Raw genomic sequence first — 21,465 nt, forward strand, 5'->3', positions numbered from 1 at the left:
CCGCCTGGCTGCCCGACCCCCGCGCATGTCGGCTCGACCTTCCACCTGCTTGTCGGGTTGCCCGACCCCCCCAATTGGCTGCCGCCCCCCCCCCCCCCCCCCCGATTGGCTGCCTGACCCCCCCCCCCTGGCTGCACCAACCCCCCCCGATTGGCTGCCCGACTCCCCCTGCCTGGCTGCCCGACTCCCCCCGCCTGGCTGCCTGACCCCCCCCCCCCCCCGCCTGGCTACCCGACCCCCCCCTCCACCCCTGGCTGCACCAACCCCCCCGATTGGCTGCCCGACTCCCCCCTCCTGGCTGCCCGACCCCCCCCCCCAGCCTGGCTACCCGATCCTCAGCCCGCAGCTGGCATGTTGAGGACAAGGCCTGGATGAACAAGTGGGCCACCTCCCTTCCAATCAATACCCACCCAGTGTGTGTGTCTGTGTCTTTGTGTGTCTGTCTCTGTCTGTGTGTCTGTGTGTGAGAGTGTCTGTCTGTGTGTGTGTTTGAGTGCCTGTGTGTGTGTGTCTGTGTGTGTCTGAGTATGTGTGTCTGTGAGTCTGTCTGTGTGTCGCCCTCTCTCTCTCGCCCGCTCTCACCCTGTCACCCTCTCTCACTCACCCTGTCGCCCTCACCCTCTCTCACTTGCCCTCTCTCACCCTGACACCCTCACCCTCTCTTACCCCGTCACCCTCACCCTCTCTCTCGCCCTCTCTCTTACCCTGTCACCCTCACCGTCTCTTACCCTGTCACCCTCTCTCACTCACTCTGTCGCCCTCACCCTCTCTCTCACCCTGTCGCCCTCTCTCTCTCACCGTCGCCCTCTCTCTCTCACCCTGTTGGCCTCACCCTCTCTCTCTCTCACCCCCTCTCCCTGTCACCCTCAACCTCTCTCTCTCCGTCGTGCTCTCTCATTCTCTCTGTGTGTCTTTCTCTGTGTGTGTGTCTCTCTCTCTGTGTCTCTGTGTGTGTGTGTGTGTCTCTCTCTCTCTGTGTGTGTCTCTGTGTGTCTCTGTGTGTGTCTGTGCTCTCTCTCTGTGAGTGTCTCTCTGTGTGTGTCTCTCTATGTGTGTCTCTTTCTGTGTGTGTCTCTCTCGCTGTGTGTCTCTCTCTGTGTGTCTCTCACCCACACTCTCTCTCACACTCTGGATGTCTTATTTACCATATATCTTAACTGCCCTATACTACACCGAAATAACCTATATTGCTTTCTTCCTGATCTGACTCAAGCTTCACATGGAAGACATCGGAATCCCCCCTAAGCCAGAAGACAGGTAGGGAACACATCTCCTCCAATGTATAAGATTGCGGGAATGAAGGTATCTGGACATTGAGGTACTGCGGATCAGGTAAGATCCCAGGCGGGATTGCTGCTTTAGATATTGTGAAGCGGGGACGTCCAGACACTGGTTAAGGGGTTCAGGAAACTAGTCATTCACACCTGGCTTTTATTTCTAGAACACACACACACACACACACACACACACACACACACACGACTAATTGTAGTATAATGTAAAACAAAAAATACATTTATGTCAAAAACGAATGTTGTTCTGACTAGGAATTTATTAAATGTATTTTATTTATATATTTTATTTTAAAGCAGGGTTGGGGGCGGGACTAGGTGAAGAGTAGATTTTTTTTGGTTGGGCGAATAGATTTTTGGGTGATTTGTCGAACACTGGTTATTCCAGATTAACCTTTATTTCCAGAAGATAATGTATTGATTTTTTTTGTTAGTCAGATTTTCTTATGTTGGGTGTTTTTTGCCACTTCCCTCAGATCGAGGAAAATGTAAATTACTTGGCACAGTTTCTCCACTTCAACTAAACCCCCGTCTAGCTCTACTAGACTTTTGCTTGTTATGACCGAACATGCAAGAGACACATCCACTTCTACATCTGAACATGTGCTCTCCACTGATCGCATTTCTTAACTATACCTGCAAGCCTAAAATTATTTTTATTATCTTATGGTCATCTGAGCAGATATTTCAGGTATCTTTCTACTTTTCCAATGTCAGTGCTTTGTAATGGTTATGAAGTTGCTGTTGCATGGCCGTTATTTCATACACAATCATACTCAACATCTGCTACCTAACCACCAAAAAATATTTCATTGGTCCCCATAGCAAATGTAACGCAATCTATCTTTCTGCTTGTTTACATTTTCTCCCAGATCACAAAAGCTCCAGCTATTTGCCATCCTCTCAGTATGATCACACCAATATTGTTGGCACAGATGAAAACAGGGGGTTAAGTTGGAGGCAACATTGGGGAGATCTAGACCTGGAAACCTGTTACTGTAAAAATTTGGGATGGTTCCTTCAAAATATTAAAACAAATGCCACATTTCTTTTTACTAAACAAATATTGCAATTGTAAAATGTGTCATCCATTTAGATTGAACTTCTTTCCCATTGCAGTCTTTGGTCGTAGAAGGGACAGCAACACTTCCGTGCATAATGGGTCATCAGTCCTGATCCATATATTTTGTTTTTAATGGTATATAGGATTACACTCATGTGAAAGTACTTGACAAAACTAGTTGCTGTAAAAATGGTCAGAATAAAATGTTAACAGGAATAGACTGGTCATACCAGACAAGTCCTCCGTATACTGAACTCAGCTCATCACATCAGAATACATTTTTTTGCCATTTCGGCTGCCCTGTGACTTTCATAATGAGAAACGAGTTGAAGTAGATATCAGTCCTGTAGAAATATGGATTCTCTCGTACATTTCAAAAAGGGACAAATGTTGGTTGGTTGCAGTGCACCAAGACCTATGAGAATATGAACACTGTACAGCAAGTTTAGTCTATGAAAAACTTGTTTGCCGCCGTGTGCATTCTTTGTGTACCAATTGAACGCTATGCATTTTTCTCTTGCCTAGTTTTGCAATTTTCTTTCTGCATTTACTATCACGGTTTGGAGTTAATGATTAGCCAGGATCACTGTATACTTACATCCTTTGTATAGCAATTGGCACATTGCTATTAAGCATTAGTATCAACACACAAGCTATTGCTTATTCATTTCTCATAACACACAATAGGCTGTATCTCCTTGTTGTACATTACCAGCAACCATAGATTATAGACAGCATTTATATATACCTTAGCATTATTCTCAGCAGTGTCAGCTTTTTTACTTTGCATTAGCAGTGAAAAGTCACTTTATCAGCGCACTAGGCATTTAGATACTAATGTCACTATTGTATCAATTTGCAGTTACATTTTCTATCCACTTCAACATTGTGCTTAGAGCTGTTGTCTTGCACAGGCTAAATCCACATACCACCAACCTATGATTGTGTTGTGCCTTCCGTGTAGAGATATCATAGAGTGATTAACTATTTATCCTAGGGTAATTTAGCTATAAGTATTTACTGCTCATTTCATCTGGCTTTGTCAACTATTTATACTAGTTATATTTAGCGTAGACCCTACCACTGGTTGGCAGTACATTAATCAATCATAGGTTGGTTTGATCGGTATGCTGTGCTAGATACTGCATCATATACCTGGATTAGCATTTGATACTGTAGTCATATAGTGGCAATCAAGAGGTACTACGCCTATCTTAGATAGGTGCCTTCAGGTGTTTATATTGCTTACTTACCTTTCTTAATTAGAGGTAAATTTATACTTCGCAATACACCTTTAGCTCAACTTTACCACCCCATCTCCCTCCCAATCTATTTTAATTACATTTTGTTATATATATTCATGCATGTAGACTTTATTTTAATTAGATATCCAATAAATGTTATGTTTTAATAGTCCCGGAGTGCATCCATTAATGAGCTTCTAGTTAGAGAGAAGGGGTGTTAACACACCTCTGTCTCTAATTTTTGACAATACATTATAATCAGCTCATCTGATGCACCCAATGCCAATCTAGGCATTTGTGGGCGCACTCATTCACAACTATATTAATATTAATAGTGGGCTGTATATTCTGTTTGTGTTTTTGTGTCGCTGAAGGTATCAGCCTACAAACTATACATAATGGAAAACATACATCCTTCTTCTGCAGCGGACATCAGACTCAATGGACAGCCCTACTAAACAGCACAATACTCCAATTGTGACTTAAGAAATGTAGTTTGTTAATCACTGCCTCACTGAGCATTCCCAATAAACCCTTCAAACCATCTGAAATGGTATGTTTCCAGTTACAAAGTTACTACTGCTTTATTTGGATGGGTAGTCTTCGCATAAGATGTTGGTTTGTGGCTACTTATGCACATTAGTGTCTGCATTCCTTGTGGCATCCACTTGTTACTTACCTGACGTTTCTGTCATGAGACATATACCTGTATCTCCTTACCTATGAGACACTCACTATTTCACTGAGACCAAATTGGACTACCGCGCTGCTTAGGTAGCTGCACTTAGCTACTCATTTGTATATTGTGCCCCTATTATTACACTTTGTATTAGCATTAAGTATTTGTTGTTGCTACCTATCTCCCACCCGCTCCCCTTTAGGGGCCTATTTTATAATTTTATTTAGTCACATATGTTACATTTGTCTCTTGTTTTTCGGTGTATCCTTTGTTATTATTAAAAGTTTTTTTGTTTTAGTATTTTAGCTGTGGATGTCTCTGCCACATGGTTTGGCTCAGACATTTATTCGTGGGGGTATATGGTTCTCTGATTTGGACCATAACCTATTGTTCTGGACATATTACCATTTAGTGGATATTATATCCTTATGTACTAATTTACATTCTTACTGGGACGTATTAGTTCCTCCTGTGGATATATATGTATGTATATAATTATACTACTACCTTGAGTGCAATGAATAGGGGACTGGTGACCTCGTCACTTTCTTTGTGGTTCTTCATATAAACCAGATAAGTTCTCGGTAATAGCGTTCTACTTTATTTCAGTCTTCTGTAGCAAAACTTCATGAAGACTTGCAGGTTTCTCATTTCCATAGAAAGGTGGACAATACCAGGACGTGCAAGTTACGAAACCCAACCTTGACGTGATTGCAGGCTTTATAATGCTATGGCCATTACTTGGGATCATATTTAACTTGATCATTTTTTCCCATGTTTGACATAGCATTGGGGTTTTGTCTTTTGTTGTATACATTAGGTGACTACCCAGTAGAGAAGAGGGAATTATTGTAGTGTGTCCGAGTTGAGCTTGCAGGGACTGTGAAGTTACAAAACCCACATGTATTATTTGGCTAGCAGCACAGTGAGGAATAATTTACATACCAGAATGAGATAGTTATGGATGCAAACTAAAGACTACAGTCGCAGCTTTCTCATGGAGTGGCTCAACCATGTACTTTATGCAGTTTATTATTAACCCAATGGTAGATTACTGTATTGGTATTAAATATATGTAGTACAGAATATTTCCCACATCTATAGCCGCTATCCAGATAGATATGCAACGGTTCATAAAATTAACTAGATTTAGTGTTGAAAAAAAACGCCTTTATTTTTCATAGACCTTTTGGCAAAATTCAACAAAAATATATGGTCAGCATTTTATGCACCGCATACATTCGTCAAACCTGCAAGTGCAAATAAACAGCAGAAGGCAACAGCGAACACTTTGCTCATCTTTGGCTGCTAACCAAAATTAGCCCCTGGAGATTGCAGGGCCCAGACTCACCTATACAATGTTGCATTACAAGTCATCTACACTAAAAATTCCCTCATCACTAAAATCCACCAAACTGTGCTTTGCAGTTCTCAATTACCACAATTAACACGTTGTGTCACGATAGTCTAAGAAATCTAAAGTCCATAAATTCTGTTTCTGTGTAATGGTCCATTATAACAAAGCCCACGTGATTAGAATTCAACATATCTGTCCCTTGGTGTGTTTATTTTACATTTTTTAAACAAAATTTGCATTTGAATTACAAATTCTTTGCGTATAACATTCAATCACAAAAACTTAAACCCAGTGCCCAAGTAGCAAACAAGCTCCAATAACCGCTTCTCTGCTTTTAACACACCCATGTCTGATACAGAAATATTTAAAAGAAGCCATATTTACAAGAGGTCTATACACTTACGCAATAAAATACACATAGCAGCGTACACATGTATTTATAGTTTCACAGTTATACAAAATAGTCTGTCCTAACTCCAATTCTACTTTTGAGAATGTCAAACACTCCTCATTTGATTTAAACAAGAGATGAGAAATACCTTGACAAGTTTAAATACTGTACTTTAAATATTCAAAAGAATAACTTTTAACATTTAAAGCTTGTAATGCATTTGGGTTTGGCACCAAGTTTCAACGAATGGAACTTCTTCCTGAAAAAAGTTCCTTACATCATTTGGTAAGAAAGAAACTCCATAACTTTTGGAGGGACAGGCAGTTTCTTGACTTGGTTTGAAGTCATTACTCTTCTTATTGCCATACGACATATGTGCTGAAGGCTGGAAACATACTTTGGCGTTGCCCAGAAGAACACATTTCCATCCTGAGTTCTGGGGAAAAAAAAAAAAAAGTACTGTGAGTTCATTGTGGAACTCGTGAACATTGCAACATTTCCTGTCTGGGAGATACGTGCTCATTTGCACACAAGACAAGCTGGTACATTCACCTGGAAACAAAGCTCGTTTTGTGCAACTTATGTAGCAATTGCAATGATAGGACTATCAAGGTTTGTTTTTTGTACACAGTGCAAGCCACACAACAGTTTGTACTCTTTACATTGACACTTACCCAGCAGCTAGAACACTGCCATCAGTAGAAAAGGCACAGCAAAGTCCTTTATTCAGAGGTGCAACTTCTACAGGGCGATCTTTATCGATTCTCCAGAATCGCAGTAACCTAAAAAAATAAATAAAATCATTAGGTCTGATAATATTGATACTGCACACACCATTTCACAATCAAACCATTGTTATTCATTTGAACCAACATTGTGTGCTTGTTTGACTTTTCTATAGTGCTGTGAAAAAGAAAGTACACCCTTTGTAATTCTATGGTTTTACATATCAGGACATAACAATCATCTGTTCCTTAGCAGGTCTAAAAATGAGGTAAATACAACCTCAGATACATAAATAATGATAGTGTAATATGTCATGTGTTGTTCAACAAAAATAAAGCCTAAAGCGCAGCCATGTGTAAAAAACTAAGTACAGGCATACCCCGCATTAACGTACGCAATGGGACCGGAGCATGTATGTAAAGCGAAAATGTACTTAAAGTGAAGCACTGCCTTTTTCCCACTTATCGATGCATGTACTGTACGGCAATCGTCATATACGTGTATAACTGATGTAAATAATGCATTTGTAACAGGCTCTATAGTCTCCCCGCTTGCGCACAGCTTCGGTACAGGTAGGGAGCCAGTATTGCTGTTCAGAACGTGCTGACAGGCGCATGCGTGAGCTGCCGTTTGCCTATTGGGCGATATGTCCTTACTCGCGAGTGTACTTAAAGTGAGTGTCCTTAAACCGGGGTATGCCTGTATACATTATGATTCAATAGCCTGTAGAACCACCTTTAGCAGCAATAACTTGAAGTAATTGTTTTCTGTATGACTATCAGTCTTCCACATCGTTGTGGAGGAATTTTGGCCCACTCTTCTTTACAACGTTGCTTCAGTCAATGGAGGTTTGCCCTCTTAAGGTCCAGCCACAGCATTTCAATCTGGTTGAGGTCTTGACATTGACTGGGCCATTGCAACACCTTGATTCTTTTCTTTTTCAGCCATTCTGTTGTAGATTTGCTGATGTGTTTGGGACCATTGTCCTGTTGCATGACCCAATTTCAGCCAAGCTTTAGCTGTCGGACAGATGGCCTCACATTTGACTCTAGAATACTTTGGTATACAGAGGAGTTCATGGTCGACTCAATGACTGCAAGGTTCACAGGTCCTGTGGCTGCAAAACAAGCCCAAATCATCACCCCTCCACCACCGTGCTGGACAGTTGGTATGAGGTGTTTGTGCTGATATGCTGCGTTTGGTTTTCGCCAAACGTGGTGCTGTGCATTAAGGCCAAACATCTCCACTTTGGTCTTGTCTGTCCAAAGGACATTGTTCCAGAAGTCTTCTGGTTTGTTCAGATGCAACGTTGCAAACCTAAGCCGTGCTGCCATGTTCTTTTTAGAGAGAAGAGGCTTTCTCCTGGCAACCCTTCCAAACAAAACATACTTGTTCAGTCTTTTTCTAATTGTACTGTCATGAACTTTACCATTTAACATGCTAACTGAGGCCTGTAGAGTCTGAGATGTAACTCTTTGTTTTTTTGCAATTTCTCTGAGCATTGCACGGTCTGACCTTGTGGTGAATTTGCTGGGATGTCCACTCCTGGGAAGATTGGCAACTGTCTTGAATGTTTTCCACTTTTGAATAATCTCTCACTGTAGAATGATGAACTTTAAATTGTTTGGAAATGGCCTTATAACACTTCCCAGATTGATGGGCAGCAACAATTGCTTCTTTAAGATCATTGCTGATGTCTTTCATCCTTCGCATTGTGCCAACACACCTGAATGCTCCAGACCAGCAAACTGCTAAACCTTCGGCTTTTATAGGAGGTGGTCATACTTGATGATCAATTAATCAAGGGCATTTGATTAGCAGCATCTGCCTGCTACTTAACATCTTAATTCTTATGGAAGCAGTAAGGGTGTACTTAGTTTTTCACACATAGCTCCTCCATTTTGGCTTTGTTTTTGTTAAATAAATCATGACATGGTGTAATATGTCATGTGTTGTTCATCTGATGCTGTATTTACCCAATTTTAAGACCTGCTAAGGAACAGATGATTGTTATGTCCTGATATATAAAACCATAGAATTCAAGGAGGGTGTACTTTCTTTTTCACACAACTGTACATACATATGGCTCTGTACTGTTTTTAATAAGCATAAGGTAAAAATAATACACTTACATAGTAAAACAGGATCACAATAAATCCAACCATCTTTAGGTAGGCTTGGGGGTAGGTGGTGTAATCAGGCATAAACTGACAGTGGCAAGATGAAAAAAAGCCTCAATGTCCAGTATAATCAGATCTCCCGGCTCAGGAAACAACACTTGCACCCAGCACTTGAAGAAACCCACAAGAAGGAACATCAACAGCTGCCCTGAGAAACGCTGCAACGCTTACTCTCTGCTGCGTGTGACGTCACAGTGTTTCTCAGGGCAGCTGTTGATGTTCCTTCTTGTGGGTTTCTTCAAGTGCTGGGTGCAAGTGTTGTTTCCTGAGCCGGGAGATCTGATTATACTGGACATTGAGGCTTTTTTTCCATCTTGCCACTGTCAGTTTATGCCTGATTACACCACCTACCCCCAAGCCTACCTACAGATGGTTGGATTTATTGTGATCCTGTTTTATTATGCAAGTGTATTATTTTTATCTTATGCTTATTATAAATATTAATCATTTTGAAGTTTATACTAATAGTGTGTTTGTTCTTCTTTTGCGCCCTGCTATATGGTTCTATTGCTTCGGTTGTTTGCCCCGCTGATCACGGGAGAGCGAGGAGCTGCAGAGAGAATTGTATTCACACTTTTGGGACATTACAAGATTTGTGGGACCGCGCGCACTATTTTTATTGGCTCTGTACTGTTGTAGTGAACAAGTTGGTGTCAATTCCCAAATGTTAACAGAATAATTTTTTAGACGTAAGAAAACTTATGTAAACTTACTTATCGTCAGCAAGGCTTGCAATGTGTGCTCCATCATGACTGAAAGAGACAGATCTCACCCAACGACCATTATCCCCCCCTGCAAATATTGGCGTAGGTGGGGGGAACAAGTGCCTGCAATAAAACAACACTTCGTTAAAAAAAGAAAGCTCAAAGTGCAAGACAAATCACACAGCACACAAACACTTGCCCTTGTATGGATGCCCACATGTACAGGCGTATGTATATACCGAAGCAGCCCTCCATTAGGTCGTGGTCCCGCACAGCAACAATCCCTCCCACCCCCCCTTACCCCGAAAAGTTTGGGAACGATTCACCCAGCTTTTAAAAAAAGTCTAGCTGGTGACAGCACGCCGCGAGGATGCACAAATTCTCCTGTGGACAAGCCACGGATCCACAACCTGACGGAGGGCTTCAACTATACAAATAAACACCAACATAAAATTCTGTAAAAAAAAAAAAAACACTTAATACTTTTTGCAAGGCTTTGATTTCATTAAAAAGAAATAAATAGTTTAGAACTTTGCCTATACAGAAATGAAGCAATGGTAAAAAAACAAAAACACCAGGAAATATACTTCTTGATATACTTTGTAGCTTTCAATTGCAGATACAGGCTTTGAACGAGGTTGAAGAAAAAACGGGACTGGTCAACGTAGACTTACCCAAACTCAAAAAGAATACACCCAATATGGGGATCCCAAACATATACTCTGGTGTCGTAGGATGCAGTAGCCAACAAAGCTCCGTCAGGGGAGAATTCACAAGATACCACATCATTGTAATGGCCATCTAGCTTACGGATCATGGTGTATTTATCCATATCCCACAAGAACACCTGAAAGCAAAAACAGAGTGGTTATAGACGGTAGTGAATGAGCACATAAAGTAAATATTTAACTTAAAAAAAAAAACAAAAAAAAATTAAGAATAAACTAATGCTATTTTAAATTAAAAACTACAAATTAAAGAATTACATAATATGCTCAGTGTCATACCCAGTATATTAATGGGGTAACAAAGCAAAACATGCAAAAAATAAATAGTAAAGTTAAATCAAATGCTTTTGTTAAATGTTACTGCTAAAAGAAAGTTCTATTATTAAGTGCACAATAGAATAAATAACCAAACAACTAATTTCAGTTTGCTTTTAATCTATAGGACAATGGAACATTAGGGTTTAGCATTACAACCCATTTCCAGTATTTAGAACAAGTATGAAAGTAATAATTATACAAACAAATAAAGTTATCATATGGTTACTCCAGTAGTACCCCCTTTGAGAGAATAAGTTCACTTGTTTACAATAGGCTTGAGTCACCAACGTGAGCCCAGGAAGAGAAACAGATACTGCAAGAAAAGAGAGAATTGACAGCCAAAAGAAGTCTTTTGGCAAACATACAGTTCACAAACTAAAATATCTGGTATTTTCTTTTCAAAGACATACAGCTGATCACCTCACAGGATATAGTCTTTGGTTTCACTTAAATAATAATAAAAAATAAAGTAATAATTCCAGTCCTGACATGTACTTTGTTTTCTAGATTTCTAAACCTCCCTCCCCCCCCCCACCCATCACACTACGCTTTAAGCAAATTATCAAATTAAAAAAAAAAAAAAGTGCATTTTAGGAAAAATACCATGGTGTTCTTTATAATGAAAGCAATATAGTATAACTATAAAGTACTGTAATAGTTGTACATGAATATCTTTTTTCCTAATTAAAAACTAAACTACTTATTCAATAAAGAAAACTTGCACACTGTCAGCTAAGGCCGTGTAATCTGTCTTTTCTAGGAGCATATTTAAACCCTCTGTGAAAAATATGCAACATTTGCTTACTAGTGTACATAAGTTACCAAAAACGTCCATTTGACTGGAACATTGAGAGAGAGAAAAATTAGGACGGGGTTAATTATCAAAGGGACTTTGTCTAAAAAAATGTTAAAAAAAATACAATAAAAAAAAATAAAGGAAAAGAAAGAAAAAAGCAGAAAGTGGACATCAACCAGCACCTGTGTACGTACAGTACACCTTGCAGTCGAATGCAAGGTTACTTCGTCCCATGGCAATGGTCGTCCCCAGCCTGGTAGCCAGAGATGCCACTCTTTCTGCCCAGCTAACACCACTGTGCGCCTGTGTGTGGTGCCAACTTAACCTCAATCACACCCATATTGCTGCCACCACCTGTGACAGGGAAAGCAAGAAGCTTATGGAAAACACACAGCCTACAATAGCACTGGGTTAACAACTACGAATGTCAACATCCATATATGCTACAATTTTAGCCGTGAACTGCTCCTTTAAAAGGAAAACCTGTTCCAATTAGCAATCCAATTACATTGCCAAGTGTCACTTTAAACATTTCCTAAGCTCTTCTACTGGTTTCATTAAATATAATCAACTTGTGGGTTCTAGTTGTTCTTCTAAGCATTAGCACCACCTATTAGGAGCAGCACCTGCACTGCTTTCAGATTTAGCAGTAGAACATTTTCCACATGTAATAAGCAAACATTCCACTTTGTGGAAACACTGACTGCACAAGCCAAGAGTAGAAAACGTGCATGTTTAGAACGGTTTGCTACAAGCTGAGATTCTTTTACACCCAATCAACATATTAGAATCTAGACTGTGCAAAGCAAGGGATAGTACTGACAGCATGGGAAACATACATATTTGGTGAGCAAAACATCTGAAAATGGGCCAGCTTGCCAAAAGCAGTGCAAGTTATTAGAAATATTCAACTTGTGCTAGGCTACATTTCCATCAGGTTCTGTCATGCAACTTAAGGCTTTATATTATCGAAGGTGCTAAATCGTTCAAGACACTGAGCAAAAGCTTCTTAAATGATTACGATGCTTATTTCAATGATTCAGTGCGGCAAACAGAATAGGAATAAGGAACTTTGAAACCTACAGATTTCCCAGCGCCAACAGAACACAAAATGGACGAGTCGGGGGAAAAAGCACAGCAGTAAACCCAGTTTGGGTGTCCCCTTAAAACTTTCATCATGTTCCCTGCAAGAGGAAAAAAAAAAAAAAAAACAAGAAACAAGGTCATAAACTCAAGTACCCTCCAGCTTGAGTTATACAGGGAAAAACAATAGATGTTGTTAAGATAACGGAAGCAATGAAGGGCTACATTAAAAAAGCAGAGCTACACCAGAAGGCAAATTCCAGTGGCAGAAAACAACGTACAACCTATTCAACGTGTCTTTTGGTGCTGAAAGGCATCTTGTGGAATAGTAGTGCTTTATAAAATCACTCCCCCATATTTAGTGTTTCCCTAATTATTTTATATTTCTCTTAACTAGTCTAACATATAACGGGTTCACAAGCTCTCCACCATTTAGAATGGTTGTTTATTAAACAGCTCAAACAAACCCAAAAAACAAACACCAAGCATAACAAAATCAAATACAATAGCTGGTACAGGGTAATTATTGGCTTATTTTCCAGTGAAGAAAGTTATCCGAAAGCATTTAGAAAAATTACATTTTAAAGGTTGCAGTCTCAAAAATGTTTTTTTTTTGCCTGAAAATTCTCAGGAACCAAACAAGACTAGGTGTGTGAAAAGAAGCATCTGCTCAGGAAAAAGTTTAACCATGTAGAATTCTGTAAATTATTCAAGCAATGAACTGCAGTGTTTAGTTGCATTAAAATGGCCATGCTCTCTTGCAGACCCTCAGACAAACCGTGCTACAATTTAGCAGTTATGCTTCATGAGCTAAAATTACAAACCTATCAACCTGATCCTAAATTCTGAAATTGTTAATCAGCCTGCATACTGGTAGGCAGAGGGATTTCTTGACACTGCATTTCTGTTGATAAAAATGCTGCAGTGTGGCTGAACCTATAACGTAAAAAATATTAAATGTACCGTCATCCTTGAGATCCCAGACCCTGAGCGTTTTGTCTCTTGATGCAGAAACAAGTATAAGGCTGCCATCTGGCGCAAAAGTCAAATCTCTGACAACTTCAGTGTGATCCATTAGATTAAGGAGGAGCTTCCCTAGGGGGAAAAGAAAAATGTATGCACTTCATTTAATATTCAACATTCCACTCAAAACGCCAACAAAACTGTTCAGAGAATTAAAGTAGCAATGCCCCCTGAAGGCCAACAGTTTAACGCATGTTAGTATCTTGCCCACCTGAGCATGTCGGTATATTTTCTGAAAAATGCATTCATTATTCTCTAGCATCTGGGGTTAACCATGGTAACATTTAGACTGCACAGGGCTCTGGGGAGAACTTCCTTTTAACCTCATTGGCAAGTCATTTTAACTCCTGAATAGAGCAACAGATTGTAAAAGTAAAAACTGAATTGGAAAGGAAAAAATAAAAATTGGAACGCAAAAAAGGGCATTCAGGGAGGAAGGACTGCTGCTTTAACCCTTTAATGCTGAACATTTTGCGGTACCTGAATGTCATGGGCTCTCTGGCAGTGTGCGTTGTGCATGCTTTCAAATAGTGGCCACGTGACAGCACCAACTTTCCTGGACCAGAAACCACCCTCCACTTTACTAATGGGCAGAACATGACTTACGCGCCATGGGAACACAAAGCGATCCAAGCAAGACAAACAAGCCTTGGGGCATGCCGATGTCACTATGTGACGTGGCCCCCGGAGTGCAAGTCCCTATGACCTGGAGACTACGTCCTGGGGCATGCAAAGGGTTCAAATGTAGTGTGCAAAATTCCAGTGTATGCAGATAATAGAACTAATAACCAAAGTTTTGGGAATGTTTAGATAACTTCTGAACAGGATCACACCAGGATATTTTATGCATAATGTATTCCGTTTTAAGAATAAAATACAAACTTTTTGCCAATAATTACAATGAAACTATTAAATGTGAGCTGTGGAAATTGATTTGTGACAACACGTCACTTCATGTAGCCAAGATTGCATATTATATCAATGCTCTGTGTTTAAATAATGCTTTATGGCTCATGCCTTGTATTTGTCTTCAAATGCCACCAGGTTATCAGACAGATTGGTTTGCAAATACACAGCACAAAAAAAAAAAAAAAAAAACTCATTAAACCTTTGCAGACCATGTAATCTATTCCCTTAAAATATCAGGCATTTCCACCTACATGGTGTGTAAGATACTGACAGCACAATGAAGCAGCAATTTGCAGGGATCATCTTTTCCTTGCATATTTTTTGTACTCGAGAGCAACCCTATGTAACCTTGCCTTGCACAACCTTGTTTTTATTTAAAATCTAAAGTTTCCTTCAGGATACGCTTTTTAAAGGCTTAGGGGCAAAATACCAACATGATAGGAGTTAAACTTACATTTAAATATATATTTCAGATTTCTTATAATTGGCACATGTTCTAAATCTCCTTAAACAGATTTGTACATCAGCACTCATCAGGGCAGCATCCTTGCCTCACGTACAAGCTGATAATGAACACAAAATTAACATTGTAAACAATTTTTGTTCAAGTGACTAAACCGTCAAACCAAACTTCAGTAATTGAATGACTGAAGTCCAATCATTAACTGCAGTTTTACTGGGGGTTTTAAATCAAGGCACAGCATGTTTATTGCATTAGAGAAGTTGAGCAACCTGTAATTTGTTAAAGGCCAACCTTTGTTCAGTAACACTTACAGAACAGCATCAAAAAGGTGAACTAAATAATGCACTGTTTTAACAAAACTGTAACTAACCATCAACTGATAGTTAAGCCATGTTTAAACTTCAGTGTGTACACACGCCAAGAACAAATAGACATTGTTGGACAAAGACTACACTCGACTGGGTTCCAATGGATATCAAAAGACCAAAACATGGGAGGCTAAAATTAGGAAATGTATTGGAGTAACATGGAGAGGCTTGAAAATCACAGTACCTGCAAGATCAGGGAGGCCTTCATCCAGCAGTGGTTTGACATTGTATGAATATACATACACATTATCAGTGGAATTGTCATAATATAAAAAACATGATACCTGTGTAAACATCCCATATTTTGATGCGCCCATTGCTTAGCCCTGTTGCAAGGAGAAGCTGATCCTGGCCAAACTTGAAGCGGTGCCATTCTATATTGACACAACGGCTCTGCTTTTCCGGCACAGAGGATCCAAACGCAAGACTCCAGACAATGTCTCCGCAGTCTATGGTGTGCTCAAATGGCTTGTTTTTCTGACCAACATCACTGTTCTGTCTGGATAATCTGGTGTTTGTCAAGTTAACACTATCCCTTGTGCTGTGAACAAGGCTGGAAAGGAGAAACAGATTTTTATTGATTTAAACAAAATCATGGCTCTATTCAATAACCAAGCGCACATATTAAACCTTATGCCTGTTTGATCAAACTTTCAGACAGCTATTTTTATGGAGGTTTTGAAATATCATATGCCATACCAAGCACTGGTAAACAATGTAAAAATAGAAGCACACACATGGCTAATGAAGAGTTAAAGAAACTTCAAACTGTATTAAATCATCAGAGCTGGGTAAGATGCAAACTATGTGACAAGTAGTGTACTGATATTCGGGCCTTAAAATGGTAAAATACAACCTGACATTCCAACATTTTTTAAAATGTAACATGAATCTCTTTGACCACTGTTTGCATATTAACTATGAAACAGTCATTTGTTAAACGGATAAATGCTTGAATTTAGCAGCCCAGATGAAAAAGCAGCTTCATTTAACAGGATGGAAATAAAATTTATGGGCGATTGTGTCTTCTGCCATAAGACATTTCGGCTCATTCACGCAAATTCCTAATTCCAGCTCCGGAATCTATGGAGCCAAATGGTTAAGAAACAAAACCTATATCTGCTATGCGAGAGGGCCCCTTTGCTTGGTCACTAAACCAGCTGATGCCAGAAATAAATCATTGCCATCAGAGAAAGTAGGAGTTGTGTTAGTAGATAATCATTATGGGACAGGGGGAGCTTTCCTTTAGAGACTAAATCTATCATACACTTCGCATCTACTAGATTTGTGCCTTTCCATTATAAACAATTTTGCCATCAACGCAATTCCTATTTGCCAAATCAATTAGTGTAACATTTGAAAATATGCCCAGAAGATGAACAACTTAAAAGGATTGTAGCAATAAATAATGAGTCAGTCATCTTATAGTGTAGTAGGACAAATGCTGCAGTGATCCTTCGAGATCAGTTTATTATTATTATAATAAAACAAAAGTAGAGCAATTAAACAAATCTAAATTAATTCTCCAATTAAATTATTCCATTTTGCATCTTTAACTTCTGTATTGCCAGAAGGCGTAAAAGCTTCTGAAAATGAAGGGGGTTATAAATCATGTTTCATGCACATGTACTTCCTGAATTGCAGTATGTGTAATGAGTCTTGTGACCAGACTTATGATTACTCCATCAATTATGCATGTAAAAAGGGACATGCAATCGCACACCAACTCACTGAATAAACGACTATCTATATGCAAGCACACAAAGATTTGACTTACAAGTTCTTAAGGCACTGAGACCAGGGAACCAGTTTCACAATACGATGGCCTTGAGACCAAGCAAAGTATGAACCATCTGGAGCAAAAGCCACTGTCCAGTTTTCACGGCCATATTTCTGATCAAAGGGAGAAGTTGGTGTTCTTAGTTCCCCGATTGGCCGTGCCGGTGCTTAAAAGGAAGAAGAAAAGGTGAAGTTTAAAATCAAAGTAATAAACTTCTTTTCTCAAATGTGCACGTTAATGAAAGAGGTAGATCATATTACTGCTCTCACCTAACTTTCTTATTTTATGTAATTTAGCATTTGCAACTCAACACTCAAATGGTTAAAATGGGACCATCCTCAAGACTACCTCATTCATCCATATGAATAAAAAGGCAAATGAATTAGATATAAGGCAAGATGCAATGTGACCAATCATAGCCTCTAATCAACTTTGAAGCAATAACTTTAAACGAAAGGTAACCTTTTAGAAAAAGGAATATTTAAATTAAGTGTAACCAATTTCATCACTTAAATTGCACAAAAGAACACCAAAGTATGCTGTAATACCCGGTATCACATAAAATTTGCAGCTAAAAAATGGGAAACATGCTTTCGCACAGTATTTATAGGGCAACATGTCAGCCTAGTTGACTATGTAGGTCAAACCGATATTTGCGTTCATCATATTAAAAAGGAAAGTGTTTTAAAATCAGGGTAAACGCCCTATGGAACAAGACAACGCTTAAAAATTTTCAATACCAGCTAGTTTGGAAAATGCTCACCAAATTGGTTCTGTATAGAGTTCGTGTTACAGATTTCAAAAGAAATGCATAGGCGGAAAAAAAAACCTGTCTGGATCTCAGGGAGAGAATGGTATTTAGGGCTGGGTGTGTGCAGCTTGGGGGGATGGTCAAAATAGGGGGAGGGAGAGGGGAAGGGAAGGAATGAAGTGGTTTGGTTGGATGATTGTCAAGCAGTAGAAATAGGTGAAATTAACTCCAAAAAAAAAAAAAGTGTGGGAGGGGTAAAACATGTAATGTGCATACAGGACAGACACCTCACATACAACTGCAGCCATGAGAATGAAAGAAGCGTGTTGCTTAAAGATGGCCAGTGAAATTGAGCAGAGATTAAAATATTTCAAATTAAATGGCACCATATTTCTTTTAAATTGGCTTTGAAGTCTTCAGTAAAAATGAGAAATGTTACACCAAGAAATGGACCTGCTATTGCCATTTTGTTTTTTGTTTTTCATGCAACAAGCTCTTGCTGCCCGAATATGGACGTGTCATCTATTTTAGCATGACGGGGGAAACGGATGCTACAAAAAGGCAAAAAAGACACCATCCAGCCGATTGGAGATTGGCCGATGACCAGGGAAACCATTCACCCCACACAGCCATACATATGTTGTGTGTATAAAAAGCAGCTTCATAATCTGCAATGGTGAGAATTTAAATGCCAAGTGAGATTAATATTTATGAAGCCGGTTACCCTCAAATGAGCTCAGGAGGTGGGGGGAGGATGTATGCCACCACCTACCACAAAAAGCAGAGGCACAGTAACCAAACTCGTGCAGATTCACCCCATTACAATAAAAGAGAGAGAGAGAGAGAGAGAGAGAGAGAGAGTGTTGTATAGTTTTTTTTCCCTATTATACATATTTAATAAAAAGGCACTATCTGATGTTGCAGAAGGTCAGCTTCACACAAAAGACTAGTTTACAGAGATAGGCATCTCTATGCAGTCACATTAATACCATTCATATATAGGACACACACTAATTGTGTGTGTGTGTGTGTGTGTGTGTGTGTGTGTGTATATATATATACACGCACACGCACACACACACACACACACACACGGCGCTGCTACTGCAGCCTCATACTCACCGATTTCTTTTTCGTTTAGAAATGCGGGAAAGCTTGCCATCTAAATAGGAACCAGACGTCTAGGCGAGAAGGCACCTCGGTAAATAAGGCTACGGTTAAAACTTATAGACCCGGTGCTCAGAAAGCAGAAGGAACAGTACGCGTCTGATTGTCTCACAGCCCGGCAGCGCCTCCCCCGCGATCACTTCCAGCAGACACACAACTGAGCTCAAAATGGCCAGCACGCTGAACATACCAGGCGGCTGCAGGGGCAGGGCGCTGACGTCACAACCACAAGCGGTTTGAATCCCGTCGAGTCGCTTGAGGCGTTGGCTTCAGCCTGGAGAACCCATGCAGTGGCCATCTTTGCTTCGGGCAGGCTGCCATCACAAAACTGGTAGTTTGCCATAGTGGTTAGAGAAGAGCCAGGGGTGTGACGGTTTTCAGTGGTGGAAATTAGTTTCGAAAGAATGTAATTAAATTATTAGTATTGGCAATGTGCATGGATTAAACATTTCAATATGTGCTCAGCTTGTTTTACAAGCAATATAATGTTCAGCCCCTTGTTTGAAGTGCAGACATCTAAAAATATTAAATACAAGGGGAAATGGCTATTTTGATATATATCCCTCTTTCCCCCGTGTCTAGGGTGTCTATATATGCGGTGCTTTACCTGATGGCTTACAGGAGGCCTGATCCTCCGCTGCAGGGAGCCTGGGGTGTACCTAATTAATTTAGGTGACAGCGCCTGTACCTATGAGGGATCCTGGCAGCACCGGATAACCCCTTCACAGGACCCAATGCAATAAATACACATGCAGTATATGTATAAAAGTTTTACTGAACATGCACTTATAACACTAATGTGTGTGTGTGTATGTGTGTGTGTGTGTGTGTATATATATATATATATATATATATATATATATATATATATATATATATACAGTATATATATATATATCTGTAGCCAGGTCCCCCTCGCGCACTCGCCCCCTCCCTTGTCCCCCCCCCTCGCGCACTCGCCTCCTCCTTCACCGTTGCGAGCGCGCGGTGTTGCTGTGCGGCCGGTTGCTAGGGAAGCGGGTCGGGCGGTTGCCGGGGACGCGAGCGGCGAGCAGGCCGGTTGCCGGGGACGCGATCGGGCCGTCGCTAAGGCCGCGATCGCGTTGCCACCGGCCCGGCGGCTAGCGGAGCAGGGCGCCGCCATGACAGCTCGCGCATGCGCAGGATGCCAGCTAGCGCGGGAGGCCCCTGATAGCTCGCGCATGCTCGAGGATAGACGGCCAGCCCCCAGGGTGCATAGGGGCAGAGACACCTGACGCCAGGGAGCCAATAGGGCTGAGGGATTTGCCCGGGAAAGGAGAGATACTTTTCGCGGGGTTTTGCAGTGACACAGGCAGTCAGGATCCGGACCAGCTAGGGGTAAGAGGTGGATGCAGGGGTCAGTGACCCTCTGCATTAGGCCAGCAGCCCCCAGGCCCCCAGTTAGGTCCTGAGCCACTTAATAGCTTGTGGAGTATAGGGACAGGCCCTAGATAGGGACACTGACCCATTTATTGGTAGCTTAGTCAGGGACACAGTGCTAAAGCCGTGCGGCCCTGCGAGGTGGGTTCTGGGCTCAGAACACTATCAAAGACCCTGGGACTAAGGTGATATTATCCGCGCTGGAATTCACCCAACGCGGTGTGGAGGACAACGTCGGATCGGGCGGAACTCCGGTGATATCGCGGTACCCGTGGCTGGAGCCCGGGCAGGTAACCTGCAACTCACGTGCACCAACCAGGCCTATCACCAGACATAGTGGCTGCGCAGTCACACATACATATGCAGACATTGGTATATGATTTTGGGAGTGCAAGACATTTGGGTGGGGGTTACTGGACACAGGGTGGGGTCACTCTGCGGGAGGTTAGCGTCCGCCGTGACGCCTAGAGGTGGTAGCGTCCGCCGTGACGCCTAGAGGTGGTAGCGTCCGCCGTGACGCCTAGAGTGGTTAGCGTCCGCCGTGGCGCATGTGTTGAGATGTAATGTGATAAGTTGCTGCATGTAGTAAAGTTAATAGTTATATAGAGCTGTCTGTGTGGTCATTGTGTATTGTCCTGCGAGGAACTACTTCCCCTCTGGTGGGAGCCATCGCAGGTGGAGGCGCTGCATCATTAGTATTGTAATACATTGCCCCAGGTTCCCTTAGCGGATGCTCAGCCTTCTGTGAGCCAACAGGTATTGCACCACGCACCCCCTTGGTAACATTGCATGTTCCCTCCACGCACGCGGTATATGCGATTGGGTGGGGTGATATGACCGTTACATTTGGAGGCGCTGCTGAGAGGCTTAGACCTGGGGTGCCCTATTCAAAACCGAATCACCAAAAATCAGCATCATGGTAATTCCCTCACGTCAAGAGGTCCACGCGTGGGCCACCACCGTCCGTGAACCACCTAGACATGTGGTTGCAGTAGGGAACGTCCCGGCGTTAGTACCTGAAACTGACATCCGGAACTCACTG

General features: G+C 41.2%; 1 protein-coding gene across 1 annotated transcript; it reads right to left on the reverse strand.

Moving 5' to 3' along the window:
• Nucleotides 1-5,426: 5,426 nt before the first annotated feature.
• Nucleotides 5,427-19,205, reverse strand: WSB1 (WD repeat and SOCS box containing 1). The gene is made up of 9 exons (XM_075590025.1): nucleotides 18,978-19,205; nucleotides 17,102-17,270; nucleotides 15,609-15,877; nucleotides 13,525-13,656; nucleotides 12,562-12,662; nucleotides 10,311-10,483; nucleotides 9,646-9,759; nucleotides 6,701-6,808; nucleotides 5,427-6,462 (listed from the first exon to the last, which is right to left on the reverse strand). Exons 1-9 carry the CDS (start codon nucleotides 19,015-19,017, stop codon nucleotides 6,300-6,302), a joined length of 1,269 nt encoding a protein of 422 aa, XP_075446140.1. The 5' UTR covers nucleotides 19,018-19,205; the 3' UTR covers nucleotides 5,427-6,299.
• Between the last annotated feature and the right edge of the window lie 2,260 nt (nucleotides 19,206-21,465).

Source organism: Ascaphus truei, chromosome 3, assembly GCF_040206685.1.
Source record: "Ascaphus truei isolate aAscTru1 chromosome 3, aAscTru1.hap1, whole genome shotgun sequence".
Classification (NCBI taxonomy): domain Eukaryota; kingdom Metazoa; phylum Chordata; class Amphibia; order Anura; family Ascaphidae; genus Ascaphus; species Ascaphus truei.

Excerpts from the sequence above, each read along its gene's own strand:
- WSB1 (XM_075590025.1), bottom strand. The coding sequence starts at position 19,017 with ATGGCAAGCTTTCCCGCATTTCTAAACGAAAAAGAAATCG. Across the intron at positions 10,484-12,561 it reads CTGTTGGCGCTGGGAAATCT|GTGTTCTTGTGGGATATGGA; the intron begins GTAGGTTTCAAA and ends TTTTGCTTTCAG. Across the intron at positions 9,760-10,310 it reads TGTATTCTTTTTGAGTTTGG|GCACTTGTTCCCCCCACCTA; the intron begins GTAAGTCTACGT and ends GTTTTATTGCAG.